This window comes from Pleurodeles waltl, chromosome 4_2, assembly GCF_031143425.1.
Source record: "Pleurodeles waltl isolate 20211129_DDA chromosome 4_2, aPleWal1.hap1.20221129, whole genome shotgun sequence".
NCBI classification, from domain to species: Eukaryota; Metazoa; Chordata; class Amphibia; order Caudata; family Salamandridae; genus Pleurodeles; species Pleurodeles waltl.
This window is the reverse complement of record NC_090443.1, coordinates 966,475,646-966,488,583: the sequence shown is the minus strand read 5'-3', so window position 1 is coordinate 966,488,583 and position 12,938 is coordinate 966,475,646. Positions and strand designations below refer to the sequence as shown.

The 12,938-nt window shown below is 52.0% G+C and overlaps 1 protein-coding gene across 5 annotated transcripts in view; it reads right to left on the bottom strand.

Annotated features, from left to right (window-relative positions):
* RNF220 (ring finger protein 220) overlaps positions 1-12,938 on the bottom strand; it is a 539,236-nt gene that overhangs the window by 307,001 nt on the left and 219,297 nt on the right. Inside the window, exon 3 of one of the 5 annotated variants that reach the window (XM_069232800.1) lies at positions 11,612-11,680. The exons of the other annotated variants lie outside the window; for them this stretch is intronic. Coding sequence (XP_069088901.1) covers positions 11,612-11,680 — 69 coding nt within the window. The remainder of the gene's footprint in view (positions 1-11,611; positions 11,681-12,938) is intronic. 5 annotated transcript variants of the gene reach the window in all.

Genomic DNA, 12,938 nt, shown 5'->3' with positions numbered 1-12,938 from the left:
GTCAGAAACAAGTGGTTGAAATGTCAATCACAACCCTGTGGGGAGTGTGGGTTCAATCTAAAAGTCTGCATATACACTTTAGATACTCTGATGACTTAGGCTAATTTTCAACTGGATAAATAAATATACCATAGCTGCTTTTAGTGAAATGAAATGAAAAACCGTTTCCTAAAGAGCTCGAATGCCCGGAGGTGTTTTGGCGCTGCTGGTAACTGAAGAAGACTACGATCAGTACCACAAGTTTTAGCAAAAGGAATGAACATTGTAATTTACAATAAATGTCTTTAGAGTTATGAAAATAGTTGATGTAACTCTACTATACATTCGGACTATCAGTCATTGGGAAGTGCAAGTGTCTAACAATTTCTATTTTTGGGGAACTATTCCTTAGATGTATGTATACATGTGCAAGGTCAAAATGCAGTCACTCAAGTGAAAACATCCAGTGGTTGGAGTGCAGTAGTCTGTTGATCTATACATTCTGGTGCAAAGGAGAGAGTGGATTTAATGTGTGATAATGCATTGCAGGCTGCGGAGGGATTAGATGACCAGCATCTAAGAGCAACAGGCAAGCCCCACGACAAGTCCCCCCCACACCCCTCACTTTCCTTGCAGTTTAATCAAAACATAAATCTCAGCAAAGGCCATGATCAGGAAATGCTCGCCCAACCACCACAACTGGATTACAGCACCCTGAATCGGGGTGCAGGCTCTACACACTCAGCCACCCTGCTTTGCTTCACCCCCACAAAGCCTTCCATAGCCCAGTAGCCTTTAGAGACTTTACCACCCTTAGGGTATCTGGAATATTACTTGATATAACACCATTCATTGACTAAACAAGATATCACAGGTAGACTCGGCATTTCATCCTTTTAAGGTCACTGGTGTGAGTACCACTGAGTTACAGTACTAATAGCATAAGCAAACCTTGTAGAACTAAACAATATACAAAATACTACACAATTATTAGCTGGAGTTACGTTTCCATGTTAGGATTAGACATGTTGTCTATTAATAACAAGCATTTGGAATGGATGGATCACGTGTTTGCTCAAGTTAGAGCTGTTAACGTTGTAAATTTCTAACTGGAGTTTTCTTGCCACATAAGTTGAAAATGAAAAGTAAAACAGATGACATAAGCGAGCTGATTCAAAGTGCCACAGCCGCCATGAGCATGAGCACAAAGGAGAGACACAAAAGGAAAAAGAAGTTCACCCCTAGTTAAATGTATCCGCAAAGGTGCAATTATCCATGTAACAGGGTCGCTGTCCAAGGCGGTAACAAAACTGCACCAACGGAGGGACAAATGTAAAGAATTTACCAATCATAACAAAGGATTTTTGAAAGGCAAGCCCATGAACGAGTGATAATGATGGGTGTGCGTTGGGCGTGGTTAAAAGCCTACAGATAGATTACACCAGGCCAGAACGCTTGCGCACTCAACCTAAAAACGGCTTTTACAACATATTTGATTTTCAAGTTGCCTTTCTAGTGCCCGTCGCTAAGACACTGCCACGGGGAGAAAGGGAGGGCAGAGTGGGCAACTGGGTATGGGTGATGGAGGGCCTTCATCCTCTGGGCAGTGAGACAGGAGGAGGCTAACGAATCCTGATGCGAGCGGTGACCTTTTCCAAATGTCATATGTCATTGGATTTTATATCACGCGAGGACAATATGCCACTGGTATAAAAATCGCTTTTCCAATAGTATTACGTGTGCAGGCAACGCAATGTGGGGAAAACTAATAATTAAGAAAGGCACACTAGGTAGACCAGAAGATGGACCACAGCCTCTGCGAGGACAGCACACACCAGGATGTGCACCCTGAGGCTTACTGGTCATCGGGCTTGTAACAAGAACATCAGCGTTTGCAGAACAGGTCAGGACTCTACAGAAATAGTGAGGTTTCCTAACAGGTCACTGCCTCTGAAAGGAAGTATGGGCAAAGTCAATGGAACGGCACCGTGCAGCCTATTGAAAAGACATTCTTTCTACATTTATGAAGCAGGCGGAACACCTGGGGGCTTATTTACAACATTTTGGTGCAGGGCAACAGCGTAAGGCTTCTGCACTGCATCAAAAAATAAAGGGCAGGAATGCACTGTACCTATAATATACGACACATTCCTGCCCTCTTCCACTGCGCTGGCACACAATTGGCTGCTTTGCACCAACACAGGCGCCCTTGCAACATGGTGCAAGGGTGCCTGCATTATAGGAATGGTTGTTTTTTTGCAGGAAGGGGCACCTTCCTGCAAAAAAACAATCAATGGAGGACGCATGCCCAGGTTTACAAATCCTTGTAAATCTGGGAATGTGTCGAAATCCAAGGGTGTTGCGTGGGAAAACCTACAGCAAGGCACATGGAACACCTCTTTGACGTAGAGTAAGGCAGCGTATTGACTTGCGCTGCTTTGCCTTACTCCACATCTACAAGGCCACGAAAAGCCATGCAAGGTGGCATTGGGTGGCCTTGTAGATATGGGTCTACCAATCAAAAAGTAATGCACCGGCAGTGCAAGCTGCTTGTAAATATGCCACCTGCGTTTCCGGTGTACTCTGCTTCTATAAGGGTGCGAGAAGGGAGGAGCGCGGTTGAACAGAAGGGTAATGATGGACTCAGAGTGAGGTGCATTGGGAGAGTGGGTGAGGGGGGGTTTCTACAGCTCAGAATTGGTCATTTTTAAAGTGTAAGTCCCAGTACACGGGGGAGCTGGGGATCAAGTTTGGAGTACACCTGCATGGTTGTCTGGATGAGGGGGTACCAGGGGGTACCGAGATGTAAAGGGGAGGCATCACCAGCATGGAGGTACGGAAGAGGGACAGGCTAGAGGCATTTGGACAGAGCGAGCTTGGAGGCACGGGGGACAGCGACTGTCTGGAGGCACTGAACATGGGCTCAGTCTGGAAGCACAGGAGGCCGCATTAGTCTGGAGAAATGTTTTAAACAAGGGAATCAGCCCCATCTGGACCTGGGAGATGCTGCAGTGGCATTCTAGTCTGGAGGCAGATTACAGAGGGTCAGTCTTGAGGCATGGATACAAGGTCGATCTTGAGGCGGGGGACACAGGGTCAATATTTAGGGACAAGTACACAGGTGCAGTCTGAGGACAGATGGTCAGTCTTGAGGTACAAGGACTTTAGGCACAGGATGAGTCTTTAGGCTTAGGTTCACAGAGTCAGCCTTGAGCCGTAGGAACACAGGGTCAGTCTTTAGGCACAGGGACACAGGGTCAGTCTTCTGGCACAGGGACACAGGCGCAATCTTGATGCGGTGGACACAGGATCAGTCTTGAGCATGAAACACCACAAAGACCAGAGACATGGGTTGTGGCTTGAGGTTGGGGACAAGAGGGGAGTCTTGGGGCGGGATACACAGGGTAAGTCTTGAGGCGAGGGACAGAGGGTCAGTCGTCCAGCACGGGGACACAGGGTGAGTCTTGAAGCACGGGGACACAGGGTAGGTCTTGAGGTGAAGGACACCAGGTCAGTTTTGAGGCAGGGAACACAAGATCAGTCTTGAAGTGGGAGACATGGGGTGAGTCTTGAGGCACGGGGACACAGGGTCAGTCTTGAGGTACGGGGACACAGGATCAATCTTGAGTTGGGGGACACAGCTTTAGTCTTGATAATGGGGGACACAGGGTCAGTCTAGAGACACAGGGACATAGGGTCAGTCTCTTGCAGCACGAGGACACAGGGTGAGTCTTGAGGTGGAATACACAGGGTCAGTCATGAGGCAGGGACAGGGTGAGTCTTGAGGCACTGGGCACAGGGTCAGTCTTGAGGTGGGAGACACAGGGTCAGTCATGAGGCAGGGACAGGGCGAGTCTTGAGACACTGGGACGCAGGATCAATCTTGATTTGGGAGACACAGCTTGAGTCTTGACATGGGGACTCAGGGTCAGTCTAGAGGCAAAGGGACATAGGGTGAGTCTTGATGCAGGGGGCATAGGATCGGTCTTGAGGCAGGAGACACAGGGTCAGTCTTGAGGCACGAGCACACAGGGTCAGTCTCTTACGGCACAAGGACACAGGGTGAGTCTTGAGGTGGAATACACAAGGTCAGTCATGAGGCGGGGACACAAGGTCAGTCTTGAGGCACGGGAAACAGGGTCAGCTTTGAGGCAGGGAACAAGGGGTCATCCTTGAGGTGGGGACACAAGATCAGTCTTGAGGCACGGGGACACAGGATCAGTATTTAGGCACAAGTACACAGCTGCAGTCTTGAGGCAGATCAGTCTTGAGGCAAGAGGACACAGGGTCAGTGATGAGGTGGAGTGCACACTGTCAGTCTTGAGGCATAGGGGCACAGAGTCAGTCTTTAGAATTAAGGACATTGGGCCTGTCTTTCTGGCACGCGACACAGAATTAGTCTTTAGGCAGGGGAACACAGGGTCATTCTTTAGGCATAGGGACACAGGGTCAGTCTTTCGGCAAAGGGACACAGCGTCAGTCCATAGGCACAGGGATACAGGGTCATCCCTTAAGCATGGAGACACAGGGTCAGACTTTAGGCACGGGGACACAGTGTTAATCTTTAGGCATGGGGCACAGGGTCAGTCTTTAGACACGGTACACAGGGTCAGTCTTTATACACGGGGCACAGGGTCAGTCTTTAGGCACGAGGACACATGGTCAGTCTTAAGGCATAGGGACACAGGATCATTCTTAAGACATAGGGACACAGGATTGATCTTTAGGCACAAGGACGAAGCGCAATCTTGATGTGGGGGACACATGGTCAGTCTTGAGCATAAAACACCAAAAGGTCTGGAGGCATGGGATGTGGCTTGAGGTGGCTGGGCAATCTTTAGGCACAGGTACGCAGGCGCAGTCTGAGGACAGAGGGTCAGTCTTGAGGTACGAGGACTTTAGGCACAAGGACACAGACTCAGACATGAAAGGAGTACACAGGGTCAATCTTTAGGCATAGGGACACAGGGTCAGCCTTTATGCATAGGGGCACAGAGTCAGTCTTTAGGCACAGGGAACAAGGGGCAGTCCTTAGGCACAGAGACACAGAGGCACAGGGAACAAGGGGCAGTCCTTAGGCACAGAGACCCAGAGTCAGTCTTTAGGCATGGGGACACAAGGTCAGTCTTTAGGCACAGGACATGGGGTCAGTCTTTAGGCAAGGGGACATGGGGTCAGTCTTTAGGCAACGGGGCACAGGGTCAGTCTTGGGGCGGGGTACACAAGGCCATTCTTGAGGCGAGGGACACAGGGTCAGTCTTGATGCATGGAGTCATAGGCTGAGTCTTGAAGCAGGGAGACACAGGGCAGGTCTTGAGGCGGGGGACAGTCTTGAGATGGGGTACACGTGGTCAGTCTTGAGGCAGGAAACACACTATCAGTCTTGAGGTGGGGGCACAGGTGAGTCTTGGGGCACAGGGACACAGGGTCAATCTTGAGCTGGGGGACATAGCGTTAGTCTTGAGCTGGGGGACACAGGGTCAGTCTTAGGGCACAGGGACACAGAGTGAGTTTTGAGGCACGGTGACACAGAGTCGGTCTTGAGGCACGAGGACACAGGGTCAGTCTTGAGACGGGGTACGCAGGGTCAGCTGTGAGGTGGGGGACACAGTGTGAGAAGTGAGGCTCAGGGACACAGGGTGACTCTTTAGGCAAAGTACACAAGGCCAGTCTTGAGGCAGAGACACAGGGTCAGTCTTGAAGCAGAGTACACAGGGTCAGTCTTGAGGTTGGGGATACAGAGTCAGTCTTGAGGCAGGACACAGGGTGTAGGAAGGTAGCCTCTTTCTAGCCTTGTTATCCCCACTTTTGGCCTGTTTGTGAGTGTATGTCAGGGTGTTTTTACTGTCTCACTGGGATCCTGCTAGCCAGGGCCCAGTGCTCATAGTGAAAACCCTATGTTTTTAGTGTGTTTCATATGTGTCACTGGGATCCTGCTAGCCAGGACCACAGTGCTCATAAGTTTGTGGCCTATAAGTGGTGCCTAACTGTATCACTGAGGCTCTGCTAACCAGAACCTCAGTGTTTATGCTCTCTCTTAGCTTTAAAATTGTCACTGCAGGCTAGTGACTAATTTTACCAATTCTCATTGGCACACTGGAACACCCTTATAATTCCCTTGTATATGGTACCTAGGCACCCAGGGTATTGGGGTTCCAGGAGATCCCTATGGGCTGCAGCATTTATTTTGCTACCCATAGGGAGCTCAGACAATTCTTACACAGGACTGCGACTGCAGCCTGAGTGAAATAACGTCCACGTTATTTCACAGCCATTTTTCACTGCACATAAGTAACTTATAAGTCACCTATATGTCTAACCCACACTTGGTGAAGATTAGGTGCCAAGTTACTTAGTGTGGGCACCCTGGCACTAGCCAAGGTGCCCCCACATTGTTCAGGGCAAATTCCCCGGACTTTGTGAGTGCGGGGAAACCATTACACGTGTGCACTACATATAGGTCACTACCTATATGTAGCGTCACAATGGTAACTCCGAACATGGCCATGTAACATGTCTAGGATCATGGAATTGTCACCCCAATACCATTCTGGTATTGGGGGAACAATTCCATGCATCCCTGGGTCTCTAGCACAGAACCTGGGTACTGCCAAACTGCCTTTCCGGGGTCTCCACTGCAGCTGCTGCCAACCCCTCAGACAGGATTCAGGCCCCCTGGGGTCTGGGTAGCCCAGTCCCAGGAAGGCAGAACAAAGGATTTCCTCTGAGAGAGGGTGTTACACCCTCTTCCTTTGGAAATAGATGTGAAGGGCTGGGGAGGAGTAGCCTCCCCCAGCCTCTGGAAATGCTTTGAGGGGCACAGATGGTGCCCATCTCTGCATAAGCCAGTCTACACCGGTTCAGGGATCCCCCAGCCCTGCTCTGGCGCAAAACTGGACAAAGGAAAGGGGAGTGACCACTCCCCTGTGCCCAGAGCTCCTCCAGTGTGTCCCAGACCTCTGCCATCTTGGATTCAGAGGTGTTGGGGCACAATGGACTGCTCTGAGTGGACAGTGCCAGCAGGTGATGTCAGAGACCCCTCCTGATAGGTGCCTACCGCTTTCAGTAGCCAAGCCTCCTTTCTCAGTAGCCAAACAACCTTTTCTGGCTATTTAGGGTCTCTCCTCTGGGCTATTCCTCAGATAACGAATGCAAGAGCTCACCAGAGTTCCTCTGCACTTCCCTATTCGACTTCTGCCAAGGATCGACGGCTGACTGATCTAGGACGACTACCAAACCGCAACAAAGTAGCAAGATGACTACCAGCAACATTGTAGCGCCTCATCCTGCCGGCTTTCTCAACTGTTTCCTGGTGGTGCATGCTCTGAAGGCCGTCTGCCTTCACCCTGCACTGGAAGCCAAGAATCTTCCCCCTCCCAACGCAGGCACCAAACTTCTGCATCACCGGTCCTCTGGGTCCCCTCCCATCCTGACGAGCGTGGTCCCTGGAACACAGGAGCTGGGTCCAAGTGTCTACCACTGTCCAGTGGCCCTTCTGTCCAAATTTGGTGGAGGTAAGTCCTTGCCTCCCCACGCCAGACAGCAAACCTGTGTACTGCATGATTTGCAGCTGCTCCGGCTTCTGTGCACTTTTCCAGGACTTCCTTTGTGCACAGCCTAGCCTGGGTCCCCAGCACTCCGTCCTGCATTGCTCAACTTGCTGAGTTGGACTCCGACGTCGTGGGACCCTCCTTTTGTGACTCTGAGTCGACCACTGTCCTCAGATCTTCTAAGTGCCTGCTCCGGTACTTCTGCGGGTGCTGCCTGCTTCTGCAGGGCTCTCTGAGTTGCTGAGCGCCCCCTCTGTCTCCTCCTCCAAAGGGCGACATCCTGGTCCTTCCTGGTCCCCAGCAGCACCCAAAATCCTCAACCGTGACTCTTGCAGCTAGCAAGGCTTGTTTGTGGTATTTCTGCCTGGAAACACTTCTGCAACCTCCAGCATGCCGTGGGACATCTTCCTTCCAAAGGAGAAGTTCCTAGCCCTTTTTGTTGTTTCAGAATCTTCGGCTTCTTCCACCTGGAGGCAGCCTTTTTGCACCTTCATCCGAGGTTTGGTGGGCTCCTGCCCCCCCCCCCGGACAATATTGTGACCCTTGGACTTGGTCCCCTTCCTTTACAGGTCCTCAGGTCCAGGAATCCGTCTTCAGTGTTTTGCTGGTGCTTGTGGTTCTTGCAGAATCCCCTATCACGACTATTGTGTGTTTCTGGGGTAGTAGGGTAACTTTACTCCTACTTTTCAGGGTCTTGGGGTGGGGTATTTTGGACACCCTCACTGTTTTCTTACAGTCCCAGCGACCCTCTACAACCTCCCATAGGTCTGGGGCCCATTTGTGATTCGCATTCCACTTTTGGAGTATATGGTTTTTGGTGCCCCTAGACCTATGTCTACCTATTGCATCCTATTGTGATTCTACATTGTTTGCACTAGTTTTCTAACTGTTTCTTACCTGTTTTGGGTTTGTGTACATATCATTTGTGTATATTACTTACCTCCTAAGTGAGGGTATCCTCTGAGATACTTTTGGCATATTGTCACTAAAATAAAGTACCTTTATTTTTAGTAACTGAGGCGGTCATTCTGACCCTGGCGGTTGAAAACCGCCAGGGCAGAGTGCCGCGGAAGCACCGCCAACAGGCTGGCGGTGCTTCATGGGCAATTCTGACCGCGGTGGTAAAGCCGCGGTCAGAAAAGGGCAACCGGCGGTTTCCCGCCGGTTTACCCCTGCCCCAAAGAATCCTCCATGGCGGCGCTGCTCGCAGCACCGCCATGGGGATTCCGACCCCCTTCCCGCCATCCTGGTCCTGGCGGTAAAAACCGCCAGGAACAGGATGGCGGGAACGGGTGTCGTGGGGCCCCTGGGGGCCCCTGCACTGCCCATGCCACAGGCCTAACAGGGCCCCATAATGATTTTCAGTGTCTGCATAGCAGACACTGAAAATCGTGACGGGTGCCACTGCACCTGTCGCACACCAGCAACTCCGCCGGCTCCATTCGGAGCCGACTTCATCGTTGCTGGGGCTTTCCCGCTGGGCGGGCGGGCGGCCTTTTGGCGGTCGCCCGCCTGCCCAGCAGGAAAGTCAAAATGACCGCCGCGGTGCGGTCTTCTGGCGGTCTCCGCCCGGCGGGCGGCGCCCGGCGCCCACCGGGGTCGGAATGACCCCCTGAGTATTGTGTTTTCTTATGATATTGTGCTATATGATATAAGTGGTATAGTAGGAGCTTTGCATGTCTCCTAGTTCAGCCTAACCTGCTTTGCCATAGCTACCTCTAACAGCCTAAGCTGCTAGAAACACCTCTATTCTACTAATAAGGGATAACTGGACCTGGCACAAGGTGTAAGTACCACAAGGTACCCACTATAAGCCAGGCTAGCCTCCTACACAGGGTCAGTATTGAGGCACAGGTACACAGGGACAATTTTTAGGGAAGGCACACAGGCACAATCTTGAGGCACAAGCACACAGGGTAACTCTTCAGCCATAGGGACACAGGGTCAGTCTTTAGGCAAGGGACACGGGACAGTCTTGGGCGGGGTACACAAGGTCAGTCTTGAGGTGAGGGACACAGGGTCAGTCTTGAGGCATGGGGGCATAGGCTGAGTCTTGAAGCAGGGAGATACAGGGCAGGTCTTGAGGCGGGGGTCACAGGGTCAATCTTGAAGCCCAGGTCAGTCTTGAGATGGGGTATCCGTGGTTAGTCTTCAGGCGGGGAACACACGATCAGTCTTGAGGTGGGGGGCACAGGTAAGTCTTGGGGCACAGGGACACGGGGTCGATCTTGAGCTAGGGGACATAGCTTAAGTCTTGAGCTGGGGGACACAGGGTCAGTCTTAAGACACGGGGACACGGGGTGAGTATTGAAGCACAGGGACACAGAGTGAGTTTTGAGGCCAGAGGACACAGGGTCAGTCTTGAGACGGGGTACACAGGGTCAGTAGTGAGGTGGGGGGCACAGTGTGAGAATTGAGGCTCAGGGACACAGGGTGGCTCTTTAGGCAAAGTACACAAGTCCAGTCTTGAGGCAGGGACACAGGGTCAGTCTTGAAGCAGAGTACACAGGGTCAGTCTTGAGGCACGGGTACACAGGGTCAGTCTTTATGTAAGGCACACAGGCACAATCTTGAGGCACAAGGACACAGGGTAACTCTTCAGGCACAGGGACACAGGGTCAGTCTTTAGGCAAGGGACACAGGACAGTCTTTAGGCACTAGGACACATGGTCAGTCGTTAGGCATAAGGACACAGGGTCGATCTTTAGGCACAGGGACACGGTTAGTCTTCAGGCACAGGGACACAGTTGCAGTCATGATGGGGGGACACAGGCTCAGTCTTGACAAAGTGTGGAGATATTGGATGTGGCTTGTCTAGAGGCAGAGTACACATGGTCAGACTTGAGGTGGGGGATACAGGGTCAGTCTTGACTTGAGGGATGGGAGAAGTCGTCTGGCTATGGGCACGAGATCTGGAGGCCTGGAATATTGTCTCAACCTGGTCATATAGAGCGCGCACAGTTTTAAGGCCTGCCCTGGGAGATGTGCTCATTCTGAAGACTTGGGATCCATCCCATTCTGGAAGCACGGCAGAGGGCCGGTCTGGAAGCCCCCACAGATGGGCCTACAGCTCATTAAACACTTTAGGGGTCATTCTGACGCTGGCGGTCACCGACCGCGGAAGCACCGCCAACAGGCTGGCGGTGCTTCCTGGGCCATTCTGACCGCGGCGGTAAAGCCGCGGTCAGAAAAGGGGAACTGGCGGTTTCCCGCCGGTTTTCCCCTGGCCCAGGGAATCCTCCATGGCGGCCCTGCTTGCAGCGCCGCCACTGGGATTCCGACCCCCTTCCCGCCACCCTGTTCCTGGCGGTTGTTACCGCCAGGAACAGGATGGTGGGAACGGGTGTCGTGGGGCCCCTGCACTGCCCATGCCACCGGCATGGGCAGTGCAGGGGCCCCCTAACAGGGCCCCATAATGATTTTCAGTGTCTGCATAGCAGACACTGAAAATCGCGACGGGTGCCACTGCACCCGTCGCACCCCAGCAACTCCGCCGGCTCCATTCGGAGCCGGCTTCATCGTTGCTGGGTCTTTCCTGGTGGGCCGGCGGGCGGCCTTTTGGCGGTCGCCCGCCGGCCCAGCGGGAAAGTCAGAATGACCGCCGCGGTCATTTGACCGCGGTGCGGTCTTTTGGCGGTCTCCGACCGGCGGGCGGCGCCCGCCACCCGCCGGGGTCGGAATGACCCCCTTTGTGTTTTTCAGGCTAGCACTTTAGTTTTGTGGGAAAGACGCACCTTTTCACATGAGTCACTTGACACACTGGCTCGGGCTCATCCCAATGGCTCCTCTGGACGTCAGTGCATAGATACCGCAGTGAACATCAAGCACTTTATAAAAAAACAAGTCATTATTGCCCATTGTGTTACTATCAGACAGGTCAGTGTTCTCTCACAGCCGAGCCGCTGCCAAGACACAGCTGTGAGCACTGCAGACGTGGGCAAGGCTGAGGCCAGGCATGGCACGTCCAGAGGCTGCCGCTCCCGCCGCCCAGACCCAAAATATGTTTCTACATTTCTTTTTTTCACTTACATAAAAAGAATCCCACCCCAAAAATAAAACGAAAAATCCCAGACACACAATACCTAATGAGCGAGCCAAGTGGATGTGAACTTCTGCAGCCAGCTCCCTCGCTCGGCGAAGCCACCGGCCGGCTGAAATAACAAGACGGAGAGATCAGTGACAGGTCGCTCTTTGTTGACTCACATCGTTCTGTTTCTGTGTTTTTCATTCGCTGCGGACAATGCCCCGGCGGCGGTACCCCGCGGTGCCAGTCCGGCCAACGGGCCGCAGCTGCAGCCTTGTTTACAGCCACGGGTGAGCCCCGGGCGCGGGGTGTGCTCTGGGGCAGGGTGGGGCGCTTCCTCTCCCTCCCACCGCGGCCAAGGGGCCGTGTCTCGGAGCGCTTTCCCTTCTTGGATGGGTTAACTGCATCCTTACGCGTCCCAGGGCTTAAGTGCTGGTGGCTGAAAGCTAGGACTGCTTGCAGCAAGGGTGTCCAACACAGGTCTAGGAGGGCCGCAACTGTGCCAGGCTTTCAGGCTAACCACGGAGTCAATTAGTTCTTTTCACTTTCATTGCATTTTAATTGTGCACGTTCTTAAAATCCGGCATGGACTTGGTCCACCTGAGCCGAAGATGGACATCCCTGGGCTAAGGGCCTCACGTGCATTAAGACCAACTGGCAGCAATGGGTGTTCAGCCTGCTTCTAAATCAGTGGTCTTCAAACTTTGTGATGCCCCGCCACAACCAGTGTACAAAGAAAATCACCCCCCTACATTTTTTCACAATTGTTCTATTACATTTATTAAATACGCCTGAACCTATTTAAACGCTGCAGTTACGTTTTGTTACATCTTTTAAAAATGCAATCAAATACAAAATTGCCAAACATACTATTCTGGTCACCCGTCCTTACAAAAGTGTAAAGATATTTAGACTGTGATTATCAGAAATGGGGGAGGGGAGATTTGAGAAATATTTGGAGTCCCTTCCCCTTAGACACATATTCCCAGCCAAGATACCAGGATATAAATGGCAAGAGATGCTAGTGAGGGCCCATTACAGAGTGTCTTACTGCTACTCCCTTTTTTCGCTTAAAACAAAGCACTGTTCTCAGTATGATGGTTCTTTAGGCCAGAGCCTAGTGCCCCCCTGGGATCATTGCACCCCCCTTCCTCCCCCCAACCCGGGGAGGGTGCCGGCAGCTGGGGTTTATAGACTTTTCCTCTAAATGGTTCAAATGGAATTTAAGGACCAAGTAGTTAAAGGGATTTTACCAAGACCACACAATATGGGAAAATGGGGAAGGCAACCTAGAAACCATGATCTAAATACATTACACGTGTTCAGCCACCTCCATTTGATGGCCAGGGGAGGGGCTTCCCTGTGTTTCAGGGTGGCTAGCGTGA